Genomic DNA, 19,780 nt, shown 5'->3' with positions numbered 1-19,780 from the left:
ACTAATATTCCAGAACCTATACAATTGTCGGCCGACACTGTGACCTCCGATTGAAGTTGTGACCTCCGCGCGATCGAAACTTTGATCGTAGCGATCATTTGAACAAGTTAATTTACTAGTTTCTGACATTCCAAAATCATTGAATGTATCATTACTTGTATTTATATAATGTTGTTATAAATGTTAAAAAATTTAATTATAGTACAGAACCGAACGGAACCTGAACGGTTCCATAATTATATTTGGACCCGACGATTCCATTTACTAGATACCCGAAAATTTTGGTTCGATTCGGTTCTAAAGACTAGATACCCGAAAATTTTGGTTCGATTCGGTTCTCTTTAGAACCAAACCGAACCGATCCACTCCCAACCCTAATTAAATAGGACTTGATACTATAATTCACAAAAAAAAATAAAAATAAAAATTCATTCAATCTATAATTAATCAAGTTGTTGGATATACAAATATTGTAACCAAAAAAACAACAATAGATGATTATTCGTTTTATTCCACCTCAAATTAGTGACATGGCTTATATGTTATTCTTTTTACTAGGCACAGAAAAAATAGTTTGAACAATATTTCACACATATAATTTCTTCAATACTATCCAATCTATTATATATATATAAATACTTTAAATCAATTAAGCACGCAATACTCTACAACACCAAACAAAAGATTATCCTTCTTGACCTCAGTTTTAAAAAAGAGTGAACTTTGCAATCTAGACACCTCGAAAAATATAAAGATTTGATTATAGAAAGGAGCACGATCCTTCAATCTTAATCAACATTTGGCAAAACCTTGCAACATCCATAAAAGATTTAAAATCAGAGGTAAAATGTTCCCTTCATCTAAATCAAATAGTACAACCATACTATAGTTTCATCTAAAATCCAGCTATTTGGTCGAGTAAATGGAATAAAATTTTGGTATCAAGTACACCAGATATTAAGCATAAAAAAAGTTAATAGCATCTACGTTATCCTTTTAGTATTTTCCAATAGTACGGTATTAAATATGGCAAACCACGTTACGTAGTCGAGTCAAGGTTTTCAAGTAGAAGCAAACAAATTTCAGAGGGACAAAATATATGAAGGTTGTACATATATAAAAAAAAAAAGTTTATATATGAAAACGGATAATTTTAAAAATGTTGCAGGGGCTATTGGGAATCTATTTATACATGCACAGCGGAAAATTAAAATTATTTCAGTTCCCATCGAGGATCCCTTTGTGTTTAGATAGAAATCGTGATAAAAATTGTACTTTTGATGAATTCTGCAAACCTTTTGCTTTTCTTTTTGTTCCAACAATCTTGATTCGCTACCCATAGCTGTCCAATCGTCCAGTCTCCAACGATGATCCACACAGAGAATAAGATTGCAGCTACCAAGATTTTTCCTCTTGTGCCAACAAGAATAATGAAAATCATATGAATTGAAAACCCTAACCTTTTATTTATATAAGCCCAAACGGGTCTGGCCCGGTCTGGTCCAATATTTAATTAAACCATTTAATTAAATTCAATCCATGAATTAATTAATCCAATTAATTAATTCGGGCCTATAAATAATCAACACAATTAATTAATTTATTCAACAATTGTTAAATTAATTAATTGATAAATTGCAATCTTCCAATTCTCTTTTATGTGCGACCCATTAGGTTCCCGATCACCATGCCTAAAGACGTGAAATATTATTTTGATCTAATCAAAATTGATAAATTAAAACACCATTTTAATTTATCGTCAATTCGCACTCGCCGTCCCTGATTGACATCTAGCAATGTGTTAGGGCAATGCATAGACGAAAAATGTCATGTGGTGTGACAAAACCAAACTCGTTCGTTTACCATGAAACTATAATCCCTTCGTCAATATGATTTGATCAATTACGAGATATAGAAGTGTGTCAATCTCAATCATCGATCATATCTTTCACTCCACTATTAAGTCAATATAAGCTGAAAACTCATTTTCGACTTATGAGTACATCTTGGCCAATGATTTCATCATTGACTTAATTGAATGAAACGTAGATCATAATCTCCTACTATCTAAGAGTGACGAATCCTTTATTGATCAATCACAACATTCATATGATTCTTGACATACCCGAACGATGTCGTATTAGCTGCTATTTGTAGAGCAACATCCAACACAGTCAAAGTATGACTGTCCTCATATAAAGTACCATGACGACCTCAAGTCAAATGACCAATTCCACTACCGAACGTTAGAGATTAACCACTGACACTCAGATAGCTATCCATGTGGAATCTTTCGGCGAGTCTCCAATGTTTTGTTCTATAACAAAACATCCACGTGTCTATTTAAGTGTCACCACACTTTAACTTGTGAGATCAGCTACTTACTTCACAAATAAGAAATGTCACACGTGATGGTCTATCTGTAATAACGATATCCGTATCTCGTTATTACTTACGATCATGGACGATTTAAAATTCAATCAGATGTAATTTGTATCTTACAATCACAACTCCTTGTGATTAACAAATTATGAAGATTTGAATCTACGGACTCTATTATTTATTTAATTATCTATTAATTAAATAATAGATCTACCATTAAATTGCATTAATTATATATCAAAAGTATTTATGTCCAAAGTTGATTGGACCTAGAACATAATACTTACAGGGGCGGTCACTGCCATGTCTATCGGCCCCTGAAATCTGTATACTCTTTCATCAATACTAACTGAGAACAAAGAAAAGGAAAAAACGGATGAAAAGTAATTAGTTCAAGAAATTCAAGAAACATCCAATTAATCGTGCACTCATCTTTAAAAAGTTTGAGGAGAGAAGTAAGGTTTCCAATACGTCAATGTATAAAATAATTGTAGACTCAAGAATGATCGAGCAATAGAGCTAGAAAAAAAAAGAGAAAAGCCTTTTTAGATCGTTATTTTTTTTAACATTGCTTTTTATTTCTTAATAATATTTCTCCATAAAATTCTCATACATAAACTTTATATCAACATGACATTAATGGAAGCATTAAAAATTACAAATACTGATATAAATAAACGTCTTAGTAAAATTGAATTACCTATCCAAATAATATAAATGAAGTCGAGAAATGTTCTTCCCAAGAGAAAAAGCGAAGTTCAACCCCAAGAATGGATAATTGAATCTTAAAAGGTACATGGGTAGTTTCAATAAAAGGCTACAATGAGTATGGCGCATATGGAGGTTTTGCTTCAGTTCAAAGAATCTGATATACAAAAATGCGGACTCTCTCCCTATCTCTTCTTTCTCTCTCTTCCCTTTGCAAAAAGAAAACCTCAATTCCAAGAATCCGGAAATAACGCTCAAGGTAATTTGTCATCTTTGTTGCCTTTACAGTCTGAGTCTCACACTTTGCCTCGAAAAGGAGCTTTCTTCACAATTGTGCACGTGTATACCAGTATCTACACCCCTAAAAATGCTGGAAATTAACTGCATATGGGGCAAACCCATACCTCTTTGTGTCTTGTAAATTGTTTTTCCAAACTCACATTGAAACTGTCAATGGCTCTAAATGAATCCATTCCTCCATAAGTAATGCTATTCATCCACAACAGAGATGAATGAAGTTGCGTTGTACTTATATTCATTCGATGGTATGAACAGCAGTTATGTGACTAATGAGATAAAATAATGAATATAAGAGGTTTTCTTCTTTTTATAATGAATTCGGATTAAAAATTCATTAGCTCACCAAGAAACAAATTTTTACAAACTAGTTTAATCAAATTACAATCATTAATGTCAATATCTGGTAATCATCAAACTGGAATGAAAAAGGCTAACCGGAAAGACAGGAGAAATTTACTCATAGTGATTGAAAATAAAGGAACCAAAAACAAACCAAGTGCAACTGCCTAAGAGTTTTTAGCTAGGAAATCTTGATGAGTTGAAATGAAACAAGTTGAATTCAAGGGAGTTACCCTTCTATGAGTTTCACCGAATTGGCTAAAATGGAGGTCGCCCGGTCGCCCAGTAGGCCTCATTAGGCATCTGAATGGAGTTGAGGAGATTTGGTTGCATCCCTTGGAATGAAGAAGGATCAGATAATAGTTGCTGCTGTTGTTGTTGTTGCCCTCCAACGCTACCTGGGGGAGATCCAAGTGAAACTCCTTGCAATGGATTGATTGGATTTTCTTCATCTTCAAGTGGAAGCCTTTCATATGCAGCATTGCTGAATGAGGCTGCCATCACTATAACTGGCCCTGATGCCAAAAGCGCACCCACAATGCTGCCTCCCACCACCTGGCCTTGTCCACCGGCTAAATATATAGTCAACCCGGTAGCTGCAGAAGGAGCAGGCGGTGGCAGAAATGATCCGGCCAGTGACAAGATCTCGAACCTTCCATGTAGTGTCACGACTGCGCCAGGAGCAGCCGGTTGCCTTAGGGTTACATTAGTTACATTGCCACTTCCACTCATAATACACACACCTCTTTGGCGCCTCCGAGCAAAGTTTGCAACACTCTCCATGATATCACATCCGTCTGAAATTTCCATGACATGGGTTCTTAGGGCATTAGCACTATCGCGTGTGATGATGATTGGTGGCTTGGGCTTGTTCTTGGATCCAGCCGGTCTTCCTCTAGGCCGTCTTGTCATCTCTCCTCCCATTCCCATGGAGCCGCCCTCTTCGTTCTCACCAGCGTTCATGTTCATTTCATTCTCTTCATCGCGATTTCGTTTCTGTCCCATGTTTAGGCCACTGGTTTCACTCTGCTCATCTTCAGAATTATGGCCCTGATGATGGAATTGCTGCTGCAAATTGAAATCCCTTGTGTGGAAAGGAGGTGGAAGTGAATGACCATGTGCTGATGCTGTTACTGGATCCATAATTTCCCTTCAAATTCTAGCGCTATTGCTTACTTATATTACACCAAGAGATGACCTTTTACAGAGAGGCCAAAATATAGAACTACAATAAAGGGTGTAATGATTTTAAAAGATTGATTAGTGGACTTTGGGCTTTCTCTGTCTCTCCTTTCTCTTACTTTCTTGGTATTTTTTGCCTTGTTTAATTAATCAAGGTACTCATAGTCTTCATCATAAAGAGAAAAAAGGAGTGGATTTTTGGGTGTCACCCACCAGATTTCTCCATCTCACCACTTTCACAGAACACTTGACGGCGTTTTACTAAGATTTTCTTTGAGGGTTTTCAGAGTTCTTAGATTTCAGATGGTTATTACCGGATTAACTAGTTAGGGCTTGATTTTGGTAAAGACGGTGTATGTATGTATAAATATTGTATCTATCAAACTATTTACCTCAGCAAAATGGTATTATTTTTTTTATATTCATGTCAATCCAAGGCTCGTCTCCAAATTCAACTTCTCTTATTCTGTATCTTTCTCAAGGTCTCAATCAATAAGGGGTTCTATTTTGTCTAAAATAAGACACATCTAGTTTTGATCTTAGCATTAATTGGATAGGGTTTTGTATTTGTGTGTAATAATATCTTGACATGATAATTATTGACCACTAAATATTATTCACTAATATTTGCATGAAATATAGATTATGCTGCATGTCAAGGCAATAATTTTCACTCTTAGCTTGTTGGGATGAAATCGCATATCGCTTAAATATGTAAAGTGATACTGAAAATGTAAGGTTATGGACTATTTTTCTTAATAATTTTTGACGTTTAAAAAGTTCAAGCGAGCAAATAATTCAATATGTTGAAAGCTTAACAATATAATTTGATGCCAAGATTGATCATTCACGTTTCAATACTACCTTGTAGGTGGATATTAAAACTAAAATTCTACAATTCTTAAATATTAATCAGCATATAACGATTTGTACTGTTTCTGTTATTAATAAGATTGACCTCTCCAATACTCAATTTGAGAATGTTGAACTTTAAACATTATATTGTTTGACACGATACATAATTGTTTATCTAAATTTTGTCTTCAATATGCATGCGAGAGAGAGTAGTGGTCATAATCTCTTTTATCACATGCACAATGGACTTGTTCTACCACTCTATGTATTGAACAACTTATGTCATAATTTAAGATTTCAGAAGAGGTGTGGTTCCTGTATTAGTACATTTGATATTGAAACTCCATATTCCTTTAATTTTTGTTTATTGTTTCCACATTATAGTTAGGTAATAAAAAGAAAGAGTGAATTACCCAAATGGTCACTGAACTTTGTAAAAGGTTTCGTGATCACTAGGAAACCTTTTGTAAAGTTCAGTGATGATTTGGTGATTTTTAAAGTTCAGTGATCTCGTGAAAATATTTTACAAAGTCCAGTGATGAATTGAATGATTTTTAAAGTTTAGTAATCCTGTAGAAATTTTTTACAAAATTCAGTGACCATTTGGGTAATTCACTAAAAAAGAAACATACAAGATTATGTACATGTGGCATGTCAAGATTATTTTCCAACACTTCGATATAAGTTAGACCAGCTAAATCTTCTATTGTTGCTACCTACAAGCATCCAACAGTGAATTTCCTTTTTTTAGTGTCAACTTTTTGTTGTGAAAGATGCATAATACCAACAAAGGTTTGTACACAATCTATATAAGAAAGATAGAATATATTTAAAATTCAACTTATGACTTACCTTGTGTACAAACAACTTTAAAAAACAAGTACATATTATGTACATATGAGGCATATAAAAATTTTGCCCCCAAGGAAGAGAACTAATATAAGAATAAATCACACATAATTTATTTAAATTTTTCTTTAGCATTCTAATACACATTCAATCATCTAATCTTAAAGTTTAACCAATTCAAAGGAAAAAAGAAAAATTAATTTATTTATATTTCATCTTCAATAATCTTAAAAGATCAAATTCATTCATCATTAAAAGCTATGTTTTAGAACATTGAAAAATACAAAACTATTTAAAACAATCAAATTGCTTGCATGTAGACCAAAATTGCCAGGTTCACCTCAATGTTTTATTTCTTTACTTTTTTGACATATTTTCACATGTTTAACCATTGTTCATCCTCGATTCGATCCTTTCACACTTGATCTTTTATTTTTTAAGGTTGATATCGAAATTTAATAGCACAAACAGCAAATCATAAAATTAGTGCACTATCTCATGCAGGGGCGGACCCAGACTTATTGTGTTTTGGGGTCAAAAATTAAAATATAATTTTTTTAAAACAACATAATATTAATGAAAATAATTTAAAATGAATTTTGATACTTTGAAAAAGTAGTATAATTACAACATTATTAATATTATTAAATGAATTTTGCTAATTGTAAAGTTTCGTTTACCATTTCGTTGACAACCGAAGATGTGTAAATCAAATTGAATTGTAAAAAGTAAATAAATTGAAATAAAATCCAAATTTAATTTAGAAAGTAAATGAAATTCACATTTAAAGCGAATATAATTTGTAAGTAATTCAAATTATATTTTTATTCGTAACAATATTCGTAACAATCCTAAAATTTTTGATGTTATGTTCCATGTAAAATTTCCTAATAAAATGATATAAATTAAATTGAAAAATTTATTGTGCATAAATAATAAACTTTAAAGAAATAATTGATTTTTTTATAAAAAGAATAGACTAGTTTTGAGATGTACGTTTGACGTATATTTAACTATTTTCGATATTCGTTTGGATCATTAGATATGATCATGATCTAGTTCTCAAAACGAGCTTCTAGATGATATAGGTGATTTGTGGATTCGGATAGCATACAATTGTCGACAAATTTTGAAAGTTATCATATTATCGAAATATTAGTTTGAAAGGTCTTACTTTGATGTGTTGTAACTTTTGCTATGGTTAACATTTTGCACACTATTAATGAGCAAAAATCTAGACCATGAGCATTTCAAAATAATATTAAGAATACAATATTTTGATTTTATTTGATATTCCGTAATGAGTGTGTCAAAATGGGTTGTAAATAAATCAAAATAGCTATTTTTTTTTAAAAAAAAAATTCAAAATTTTGTGAGGTCATATTACCCCCACATGACTCCACGTGGTTCCGTCCCTGATCTCATCCAAAACATTGACGCATCGTGAAACTAGATAAATTAAATGTAGACAGACAACTGTCACAATTAAATTGGGTTGTGATTAAGATGAGAAATGTAAGACATAGGGAACAAATTTGAATTTTTCCAAGACCCCCACATGCACCACCACTATCCTCTTCCTATATTCTATTCATAAAAACTTAGGGCCCATATGATACGTGTCATTACCCCCACATTTCTCGGGTCCATTTTTTGAACATTATCTTCTTCTATTTGTAAATGGTCCGTCACTCCACCAGGGCATTGATGTACCATGCACCCTTCATTTTCTCCGAGAATTATCTCTCTTCAGCATCATACACTTTTCCCGCTACCCGAATTTTTCATTTTTCTTATTATTTTTGTGAAGCTATAGTTTAGACGAGAGACGCAATCATATTTTTTATTATCTAAAATTAAGTTGAGAATTCACTTCAAGTACTATTCGTCTCGTATTCCATCAATGCTTCGTGTATGTGGTGTGAATTTTCCCCCTAACTTCTCATCTTTTGTTTGGTCGTGAACTTGTTGACCTCTTTAAAAGAAATTATTAATAAAGAAAAGAGATTAAGCATCTTTATCTTGTCTAATTAAATAAACACCAGGAGCTGGTTTAGCATTACAGAAACCTGGTTTCTTTAGTTGGATGTGCTATTTGACTTGTATAAATTCAAGAAAAAAGATAAAGATTCTGAAAATTAGTTTCGTCCACATCCATTATAATATGTCCAACCTACATGGCAAAAGCATATTGAATATTAAGATCTACAGTTTCATCTTAAAAAAATCAACTTTAATAAGAGAAGTAGTTCAAGTCTTTATATATCGATTAATAAAATTATTGTTGATTGGAGAACATCAATTTTAGAATCTAATATCCCATTTGAGATTTAGATGTATCGTTTGTTCACTTATGTGTTAAGTTTCATCTTAAAAGACCAATTTTACCAAGAAAGCAAAATGTATATGTTTCCAGTTTCTTTTAAAATTGAATACTTACATAAATAAATGTGTGTACTCTCAAACCAGTTAAAGTCACCATCTTTCATTCATCTCATTTCTCAATGTAATAAAGCTGTAGCATTTGAGATGAAATAACGTGGGTGTAATTAGTTAGTTATACGTACATAAAATTTAGGGTTGTTGGTTGGTGGTTGTGGTGGAGTGCGGGGAAAAGAAAAGACGCGTGGGTGGCGCTGACACCCTGTAGGGAGGCAGAAACTACAGCACGAGCAGTGCTTCCCTCTTCTTCTCTGGGAGATACACTGTTGGATTAGTTAGTTATTAATTAAACCAAGTACTTTTCCAGTTGTCGTTTTTGGGATTCTCTCTTTTCTCTTCTATTTTTAATTAGGTTACTGAAACTTATAATAAATCTTTCCACAAATCCAGGTAATAAAGATGCTCTTTGTCGGCTCTCTGTCTCTGTCTGTGTCTCTCTCTCTCTCTCTGATACATTTTTAGCTTGTGATTTTCTATGTTACTTGTTATTAGGAGTGCACCTTGGTTGTGGACCTTCACTTTCGTTGGTTGTCACATTGTGGACGTCGTCAAAGGGCAGTTTTTCGTGCGTCAGTCGACCTATTTTGTGTGGAGTTCGTTTTACTTTTATTATTGAATATTGTAATTATTTAAGGATCATATATGCAAGGGAATGAGCATGAGTTGAAGGAGAATCCGACTTTCAAGATTAATCATTCTCTTGAGTGTGAATGTTGAGAATTTTCTTTAGTATCATGGACAAGACACTAGTAAAGGGATTTTTCTATATATTAAGAAACTATTACACAGCACAGTGTAAAAGTTAGTCGAATGCGGTACGTGTGAGTAAGAGGCTGAAGGACGGGCGAAGGGAGTGGTGACCACCCTCCAATACATTTCGTTGCCCAAAATTTTTTCGCCCCCTACCTAAATTTTGTAGCTCCGCCGCTGGTGAGAGTAATATGTAGATGTAAATTTAACAAATTATTGAATGTAGGTATGGGAAGAGTTGAGATGTGTCTTCTGTTAGTCAAGCTCTAATTAAATAGGTTCAATAATCCTAAAGGATAATATTGTTTCATAACTATGATTTGTCATTTTCAAAAAAATTGATAGCTGCTCCTTATTTATTTCTTAACTGATAGCTGATCCTTATTCCTTTCTTTCTTTTTTACAAATGACGAGATTCCTTGCCAAATGGAACAGCCGTTGACCTAAAGGATAAGGTCAGAAGCAGAAGCATAATAATTATGTTTTAAAATGTTTAAGAATTAAAATTTTCAATTTAAAGCACAGAGAGAGAGAGAGAGAGAGAGAGAGAGAGGATATTATGTGTTGTTTTAATTTTTCAACTAATTTTAAATTAAAGCATGCTCTTAACATGCTATATTGTGTCACAATTTATTTTCCTGGCCTGCTAGGATTAAAACTTAGTATTTATCGAATTTTCTAGGTAATATTGATATATATCATGACTACATTGTTGAGATAAAGTCAAGACCTAAAAAATATAATGATATATTATATCGAAGAAAGACACATTTGTGTTCCTAGAAATATTTTGAAGAATAGAATTTTTACTCGGGATATTTTGTGTTGTTTTAATTTTTCAACTAATTTTAAATTAAAGCATGCTATATTGTGTCACAATTTACTTTCCTGGCCTGCTAGAATTAAAACTTAGTATTTATCGAATTTTCTAGGTAATATTGATATATATCATGACTAAATTGTTGAGATATAGTCAAGACCTAAAGAATATAATGGAATATTATAGAAGAAAGACACATTTGTGTTCCTAGAAATATTTCGAATAATAGAATTTTTACTCATATTTCAAGTTCAGAAGGAAAGGTAACAAAATAGAACAATTATATACGTGTTCTGGAGCTTGATGATGTTGGGAATGATGCCATAAAGGCTACATCTGATTTGAAGTGAAACAATATTTATCTGTTGCATAAATAAATATGATTTACTGCAATTTAGGGAGTAAGCTTTCTGTTAATCGATTACTTTGACATAGTATCAGTCAGGGTGCTTGATTGATGAAGCAAAATGCAACACAACTTATATTAAATTAATTAGGCAATGTCAAAATAGGTGAACAAGGGTTGGCATCTTGTTATGATAAGGTCATAGTGTTAGTTATTCAACTATTTTGATTAGTAATTTCTCATAATATCATAGTAGTATTTTCTATATAGTAAAATTAGTGCAGTCGGAATGCATTGAACTCGACCACGTGTTACAATTTAATTATGTACGTAGCATATCCGTCTGAAGAATTTAGTGTTCTAAAATGCACCTATATGTTTCGTATATACCCTCATATGCTCGATGTGTTTTCGAAATGCCTCGCATATGGGGTATGTGTGTGATAATATGGTCAACCCATTTCGTTGATTGCATATGCATGCTTAAATGCCAAAATGAGCACCTATTTGTGTTTAAAACTGTATCAAAATTAGTTTAACAAGGTCCAACCCATTTGTTGAACCTAAAAAACATCAAATTAACCCAAATCAGTCAACCCCATCAATTACGTACTGTAATTTGCAAGGTTTTGATGTTTAAACATATCAAAAATCAAAACAAATTTTTCGTAAAGTTATAACCTATCTACACCTAACCCAATCCTTCTTCTGCTTTGGTTTTTCTCTAGTTTTACTAACAAGTAGTGCTATTAAGGAATAATCTTAGATGGTTGATGGTTGTGATGAGCGCGATAATGTTAATAATTATATCCTACCATCTATAAAAGTTAATAAAAAACCATCGAGCTGAAATAAAGAAAATCTATGAAGATGATTTTACAATGGATTACACAAAATTTGATTTGGATGAATAGGAGTTTGAATTGAAATTCGATAAAGAGTTAGACAATATTTTAGACAATATCTATATTTTTTAACCCGATGTTCATGTCTAATCTAATTGCAAGAATATATTACAAAGTAGTTGTAGAATTATAATTTTAAGCATTATATTTTTCTTAAAAAATTGAAGAATATGTATAAAGTTTAAAGAATGCATTATTTATTTATTAGCTTAAAATATTTAAAATAATATTAAAAAATTGAAAATGCATAATTCATAATTTTGTAATACTTGATCGAAACGCATTGTCACGCATTTCGCATTTTAGAACCTTAAAAGAATTAAACAATATGTAATCGCCACATGGATTACCTGACGGGAACAGAGGACAACATTATTATATTATAAGAGCTTATGTATTTTTATATAATCCAAGATATAATCTCATGCCTTTTACTAAAAATTACACCGACAATCCATATCCAAATGGACAATTTTTAATTATTGGAGTTTGCATTATATAAATTAATGGAATCACCAAGATAGGATTTGAGTTATGTAAAAAGGGGTCTGAGTTACAATACTAGGGTTTTGGAGCAAGTATGGGCAGTGACGAATTCAAGATTTCAAGTGAGCACAGATGATAATCGTCAATAGCTTTAATAAAAACCAAATATATCTATTATTTTATTAAAATTGAACCTATATATTTTTTGTTGCATTTGATGTTAACCTCAACCAAATGTCATAGTGGTTGAGGTTTCCATTTTTCTGAAGGGAGCATGTGTTCGGATCTTTGCAATTGCACTGGTTATAATAACTATGCTTTAAAATGATGAAAAGTATTGAACTAAAATAATTGCACAAAGGATTGCTATTGTAGAGAGTTGAACTGGAGACCTCTCACTAAATGGGTGTCTAACCAACTGAATTACAAGAATTGAAATTACAAATATATATCCGAAAAATTATGCACATTAATACCCAAAACTTTTTAATACTAGTGGATTTGGCTAGGGCGACCGTCGGTGCTTGCTGCGTGCTGAATCCCTCGGTGAGTATGGGCTACAAATAAGTCATTTATGATAATTTTTCCATATACCTGTACCCACAATTTAGAGAACACACTAAAATAAGTGTTGTGCGTTTTGCTCCAGTAAACAAACCCTAACGGCCTGCTTGGGAGTTTTTTCCACAGATTATGACAAATATTAAATGCCTCTATTTATGAGAGATTGAAAAAATTGTGCTTACTAGTTTTGGGGTGGTGTAAAAGTTATCCAAAATCTGTGCAGTGTAATGTTGACTGTTTCTCTCAACCTACCAAGTTGGTAAGTTTTGGCAGTTTCTTATATTCACTTCTAATTTTCTCGTTTATAAAATAATTATTTTCAACTAAAATATTTTGTTTAAAACTAATTTATAAATAAACATTAACTATATTTATAAGCAAAAATACACTGTAATTAAAAAATTAATTGTTAGATAAAATTTATTTTTGTGTAAAAATTTGTTTATAAAGTAAAATTATTACTAATAAGACAAAAATTAACTTTTAAAATATAAAAATTACTTACAAGCAAAGAATTCAAAGTTAAATATTAACTTCTCTGTAAAAAATTATTTACAAGTACAATGTCACTTATGAGTTTAAAAAAAAAAAAAATTCATACAAGAAATTATAAATTGAAATTTTCACTAAAAGGTATTTATGTAATTTTATTCTATTAATTTCTTTTTAGAATATGTGGATAATACAATCTCGAGCATGACTTGGATTATTTTAAAAATTACTACTAAAAATCACTTATAATCAATACCCAAAACTTCCAAGCAGGCCATAAATCTAGTTTAACTGGATTGAAAAAAGAGGTGATTCACCAGCATTGCTGTTCTTAGTATTTAAAAAGTAGGATTGAATGGTTAGATGCTGTGGATTTGATAGTGGGACTGAATGGCCCAAATCAAGCAATGTGCGACATGTGAATGATTGTCGTTCTTGGTTCAATTGCTTGGTTAATAGGAGAGTTGAGGTCTGATGTTCAAAATTTACTGTCCAATTTATTGTCTATTTAATGAATGATTAACACATTATTTTAAGTTAACATATCTAACTTTTCTCTTATTGCCACTAGTGCTTAAAATTAAGTTATATTTTAATGCAAAATAATGTGTTAATCATTTATTGGTGGACAACATATCTTCTACATTTTACAATCTAAATTTCTCATTCTCAATTCAATTCCTAATATTATTCAATTTATTTAGCCCTTGTTTGATCCTCATTAGAGGTGTCAACGAGCCATGCTGTGTCTGCTCGCAAGCCAAAACTCGAGGTTTTTTAAGTCTGGCTTTTTTGACTCAAGCTGAGTAAAAGCTCGAGCAAAAAATTGAGGTTTGATCCGAGTTTTCAGCTTGAGCCTTACCAAGCCGACCCGGACAGAAATTTTTTTTCTTCTTAAGCTTGGGCTCGGCTTGATCCTAGGCTGGGTGAAACCGAGCCTCTAGTCGAGACACGGGCGGTCCAAGCCGATAAGTCAATTTGCCATCCCTAATTTCCATTTTTTTCAAAATACATTTTTTTCTCTTCTTTCCAACAACATATTTTTCAATAAAATAATATTCTTTGCAAACCAAAAACTTTTTTTAAAAATTTTTAACCACACATTCTCTATCAATCTACTATTCCAAAATGCATTATTAAAAAATAATGAGGTTCAAACAAGCCCTCAATATTATTTCATTGTTATTTGTTCATAATCATTCCTTATATTTTCTCAATTCATTTATTCATATATTATTTTCTATACCTTTAATTTATTTTTATACAAATGAATCCCAACTGCTATGTTGATGCTATGATTGGTCATGAACTCACCATTTACACCACAATTCCCATGTTCAATAATGATTTTATCGATCTTCATAACATCCCAATTCCAATGATGTGAGGATAGAAGATTTGCATGGGAGTAGTAATTCAATTGATTTGGATAACATTGATGAAAAAGAAGAACTCGAAGTAGTTGGTAAAAGATGTAAGCAAAAATAAAAATAAAAAATGCAAGAATCTAAAGCAGTATGCAAATATTGTCAAACGAAATTGGCATGAGAAAAATAAATCGAAAATACCCACCTCAACTGACATTACAAAAAATGTTCAGTCAAATGTGGAGTTATTGGTCAAATATAAACACAACTTCATTTTCGTACTCCCTCTCTCGGTACTAATTCTAGCACACCTAGCACATGAATCTATTCAAGAGAAAAATATCGTGAAGGAATGATCAAGTTCGTAGCCGGTGTTGAGTTTCCGCTAAGCATTAATGAATAATAAACATTTTCACAAGACTCATGCAAAATTATCTTCAACCATGGTTAAGTTGATTATTTCACTAGAGCGATAAAAAAATACTAATACGTGATTTGCTAAAATATGGGGATTTTATATCTTTTACTTCTAACTTGTGGAAAAGTATTAATAAACAATTTTACAAATCTACAATTGCTCACTAAATGGATTCCCTATGGGTAGTGACTAAAAAAAATAATTGCATTTAAAATAATTGAGTTTTCTCATAATGCTAATAACATATTTAATGTTATTATGAAAATTATTAAAGATTATCTTTGTGAAACGAAAATTTATAATTTTAGTTTTGATAATACAACTGTTAATAAATTTGTTGTTGATAATACAACTGTTAATAATTGTGCAAAATGTTATGAAACATATTAGTGTACAAGTAGTAGAATTAGGGGCGCACTAGTATATATTACAATATCATCTAGTAGAAAACAAGCTTCCGAGGAGTTTTCTGCTCAGCATTCAATGGAATCCAAAATATTTGTAGTTGGCATAGGTTATGAGTGAAACTGAATTTACCTATTAGCAAAATCTTGTGAAGAAAAGAAAATGGATCGCTTATTACTTAATTTTATAATTCTAGATGTACACATGATTCAAACAACGATTTACAAGATTATGATTGTGAACTTTCTTTTAAAGTTTGAAATTTTTTGACAATTTTTTATGTTGCTACCAATGTATATCAGGGTTATACTACCCTACTAGTCCTAAAGTTTTTGAACATCTTTATTTTATTGCATTAACTTTCAATGTATATAAAATCGACCCCGATCTTAGTAATATATTGCATGCCATGGGAACAAAATTTAGAAAATATTGGAAAAACTTGCCTATGTTATTTTCTTTATTAAATTTATTCACATATATTAGAATTGAAAATTTAATGTAGGTTCTTCTAACATATCTCCTTCATACAATCAAAGTACAGTGGACAAATGTACATGTGGAATATCTGTAGAATCACATAGATATTTTAGTAATCAAATACCTAAAATCGTAGAACTAGCTGATACAATGGCAATAGACTTACTTGATTTTTGGAGACGTCGCGAAATAACATATCTCGATGTTTTATTATAGTATGTGATCTGTTAACACCTCTGATTAGTGCTGTTGCATTAAAGTTTGCTTCTAGTTTAGGTGATCGAGTTTTGTTCAAGTTCAGATTACGACTTGACGAATACATTAAAACGTCTTAAGTGTACAAGGATTGACAAGGCACTGATTATCGAGTCCAAAATCAATATGTCCAAATTGTATCTAATTAGGTATATGATATTTAAATTCGTCATTATTTGTTATTCTCTTAATAATATTCAGCTTTTCAGAAAAAATTATATACGCAACAATTTGTTCATGTACAATTTTAACTCCATTTATTTAAAAAATAAGTAGCCAATCCCTAACCCAAAAAAATGAGAAGGGATTCTAAAGATAAATAAATAAATTGGGGCCTTGTGTGAGCTGAGGGGCCGAGCCAAGCCATTAACACCTCTAGTTTAACCTCTATATTCCATTGTGTTTGAATTTCATTCGCCTTTTGTCTCATTTATAAAAGTCGATTTTAGTCTAAGTCAAAATCAATATATAATTTTAATTATATATTTATAGAGATCTATAACTTTTCCATTACACATTTCATTATATTTTATCAAAATCCACTGAAAATCTGTTTTCTATTTACAACAAATATGAGCTCAATTTCAATAATGGATTCGATTTTCAAACCAACAAATGACTCGGTGTTCACGAAAATATCTTTGAAATTAAAACTATCGCAAGTGTACAGTTCATTAACAAGTAATAAAGTGGATTTTCGTCCAAATGTCGTTCCACAAAGATTGATTTAAGTCTCGTTTGTTTCCCATTATTTGGTCCAAAAAATGAAAAATATGACCGTTATCCATCATATCAAGCCACCGTATTTGACTTCTTCTCTCTTGTATAGGTACCGTAACGGCTATATTTTTCATTATCATTCTTATAAGAATGAGAATCAAATGGGGGCTTAGTTCGATTTTAGATATCGCGACCTTAATTGAAATGATAGTAATGTGATGCATTTGTTTGTGACAAAATTATAACTAAAATAATCTACTTATGCAATTATGTTGAATGCAAGTTAATATGTTCTAATGTGTCACAAACGCACCAGAATCTCGAATTTCCATGCAACAATCCATTTATACTTAGTTTTACACTTTAACAACAAGATTTAATTTTGAAGAATTAATATTCCTATTTTATTCAACAATCTCTCTCGAGTAATATTAAGCCTACTCTCATATATGAACTGATTATATTTCTATGACGGATGCAAACAAAAAAGCATAAGTTTTTATGAACAATTAAAGATTCACATAGAGTATAGCGGCATATTTCTATTCTCTATTGGACCATGTGATGATTTACACCATGTCGAGTCTATTCTCATTCTTTCTAATGCATAAAATAAGCCACCAAATTCATACAATTACCTTGCACAATAATTATAGAAAAAGATAATCATGTAAATCATTCGAAATCCAAAACATGTTTTCAATGTCAAATATGTAAAATTAAATATTAAAAATTCATATTATAAGGTTCATCGTTCACCTAATACAAATGAATATAGTCTAACATGTTGTGAAGAAGAAGGCAAAAAATATAAAAATTGTTTATCTCCAGGAAATTCTTGAATTAAATATTGATGTTCTTAAATATTGATATGTTCGTTGTCTCCATTTACAATTTATTATCCAGTCTAATTATGTGTCGAGAGTCGATACTTATAATCTCTTTAAAGAGTTCCAAAATGTCTTTAAAAATAGTTCATATTATAGCTCAAATAGAAGTTTTTTTGTTGAAATTGAATTCTGAAGGAAATAAAATTTTCAAGTTGAATTGGCCTGGGCAAGCGCACAGTAGAAAGTGGAATGACTGCCAAGTATGCAAAATAACTGATGTAATTGAGATTAAGGGTCAGGCGGTCGTCAAGCTTATATAACTGGGTGGCTAGCCAGTTATAAAAGCTTTTAAAATTTTCATTTTTGCTTTTCTTCATTCTTTCTTCCATCTTGGCCCTCTATGTTAAATTACTTCAATTTTGGTCCTTCAACTTTTATTCAAATGCATATTAGTCTCCAAACATTCATTCATTGGCCAATTGATCATTCTTTCTTGCCCAATTACTTAAAAACAAGTCCATCGCTGAAATAAACGAAAATTTATCCAAGTTAAGTAGAAGTCAACACTTTCATAACATAAAAACTCAGTAATATGGTTTGAATAAGTGCACAAAATCCACTTATCACATGGTATCCATGTGCCCATCCAATAGTGGTGTCAGAGGGATCTTTTATCCTAGCTGGAAGGGATCTTTTATCCCACTCGGAGTAGAAGTTACCAAAAGTTTAATTATTTTTTAAACAGGTCCAAAGTATATTTTATTTACACATTTTTTAGAATCAATATTATAGTATCCATTTATTATTCATACATTCTATAAAACTCACAATTTATAAGCACTACCGAACAATGGATCCATAATTTATATAACTTCTTTTGTTTCTTTTTTTGTCTGTTTCAAGAAATATATCGATCACTTATCTCTCTCTCCCCCTCCCCTCTTTAATCTTTCCAAATCGAGGTGTATACTCTTTTCATAAGTTGACAAAGGTGAGCATAAGTTCAAATGGCAGAGCCTTGAGAAAATCTGCGTGGGAGCCTATTTAATCTTTTGCCCTTCTGAATAACAAAAGCAAAAACTTAATGACAGGATAAACATAACACATTTACAAAACAAAATAATTGCCCCTTGCTTATTGAAATATGCATAATATTAAGTGCACATTGAGTAGTCCATCAATTCCTTTTTTATTCCAAGAGTGATCATAAGAATTTATTAACCAGACTAAAAGAATAAACATGCTGAATCAAGAGCCATGAAATAAATTCATTAGCCAAGTGCACCTTTATTTTGATATGTGAGAGTACTAGCATGCACAATTTGGCAAGATGCGACAAGCATCCTCAAGGCATGATTTTGTTACGGTTTAACCCTTTTTCCACTTTATTTGGATATTAAAAAGACTAACATGTACAATACAATTTCTCTCACCAGACCTCGTGAAGTAGAGAGAATTATAATCCGTAGGAATTTGCTGAGAGTTGTAATAGTATTGTCAGTAATTGTATTCTTTCCATCAACTCAAAAATTTAGCCATTCAACAATTTATATCACTATGTTTCTTCAGAAGATAAATATATAATTTACGAGCTGAATACGATACCTGATTGGTGAGGATCAATTCAATGTTAGCATTCATTTTGTACCATCCGTGGAAAGGCATCATCCTCCCTTGGAACTTGGAAGAGACCTTCTTGGCTACAATAATATGACACTTTATAAATTCTCAAACAAAGATAACATGCAAAATATCCAGCTTCCTTACTAACTACGCACCATAAGAACTAGAACAAGAAGGTTTTGGGAAATCTTCCATAAGATGTTGGAATGTTGAAGAACCCAACCGCCAACTGAAAAGAAACACCCCTGCAACAAAGAAACGA

General features: G+C 31.6%; 1 protein-coding gene across 1 annotated transcript; it reads right to left on the bottom strand.

The window, feature by feature from the left end:
- Positions 1-3,724: 3,724 nt before the first annotated feature.
- On the bottom strand, positions 3,725-5,283 carry LOC111392855 (AT-hook motif nuclear-localized protein 24). Its single transcript, XM_023018250.1, has one exon. It carries the CDS (start codon positions 4,870-4,872, stop codon positions 3,988-3,990), a length of 885 nt encoding a protein of 294 aa, XP_022874018.1. The 5' UTR covers positions 4,873-5,283; the 3' UTR covers positions 3,725-3,987.
- Between the last annotated feature and the right edge of the window lie 14,497 nt (positions 5,284-19,780).

Source organism: Olea europaea, unplaced genomic scaffold (genome assembly GCF_002742605.1).
Source record: "Olea europaea var. sylvestris unplaced genomic scaffold, O_europaea_v1 scaffold990, whole genome shotgun sequence".
In the NCBI taxonomy this organism is placed as follows: Eukaryota; Viridiplantae; Streptophyta; class Magnoliopsida; order Lamiales; family Oleaceae; genus Olea; species Olea europaea.
The sequence above is the reverse complement of the archived record's forward strand: the minus strand, read 5'-3'. Positions and strand labels throughout refer to the sequence as shown.

What these genes read in the sequence shown, in the direction of transcription:
- LOC111392855 (XM_023018250.1), bottom strand. Translation starts at nt 4,872, where the DNA reads ATGGATCCAGTAACAGCATCAGCACATGGTCATTCACTTCCACCTCCT.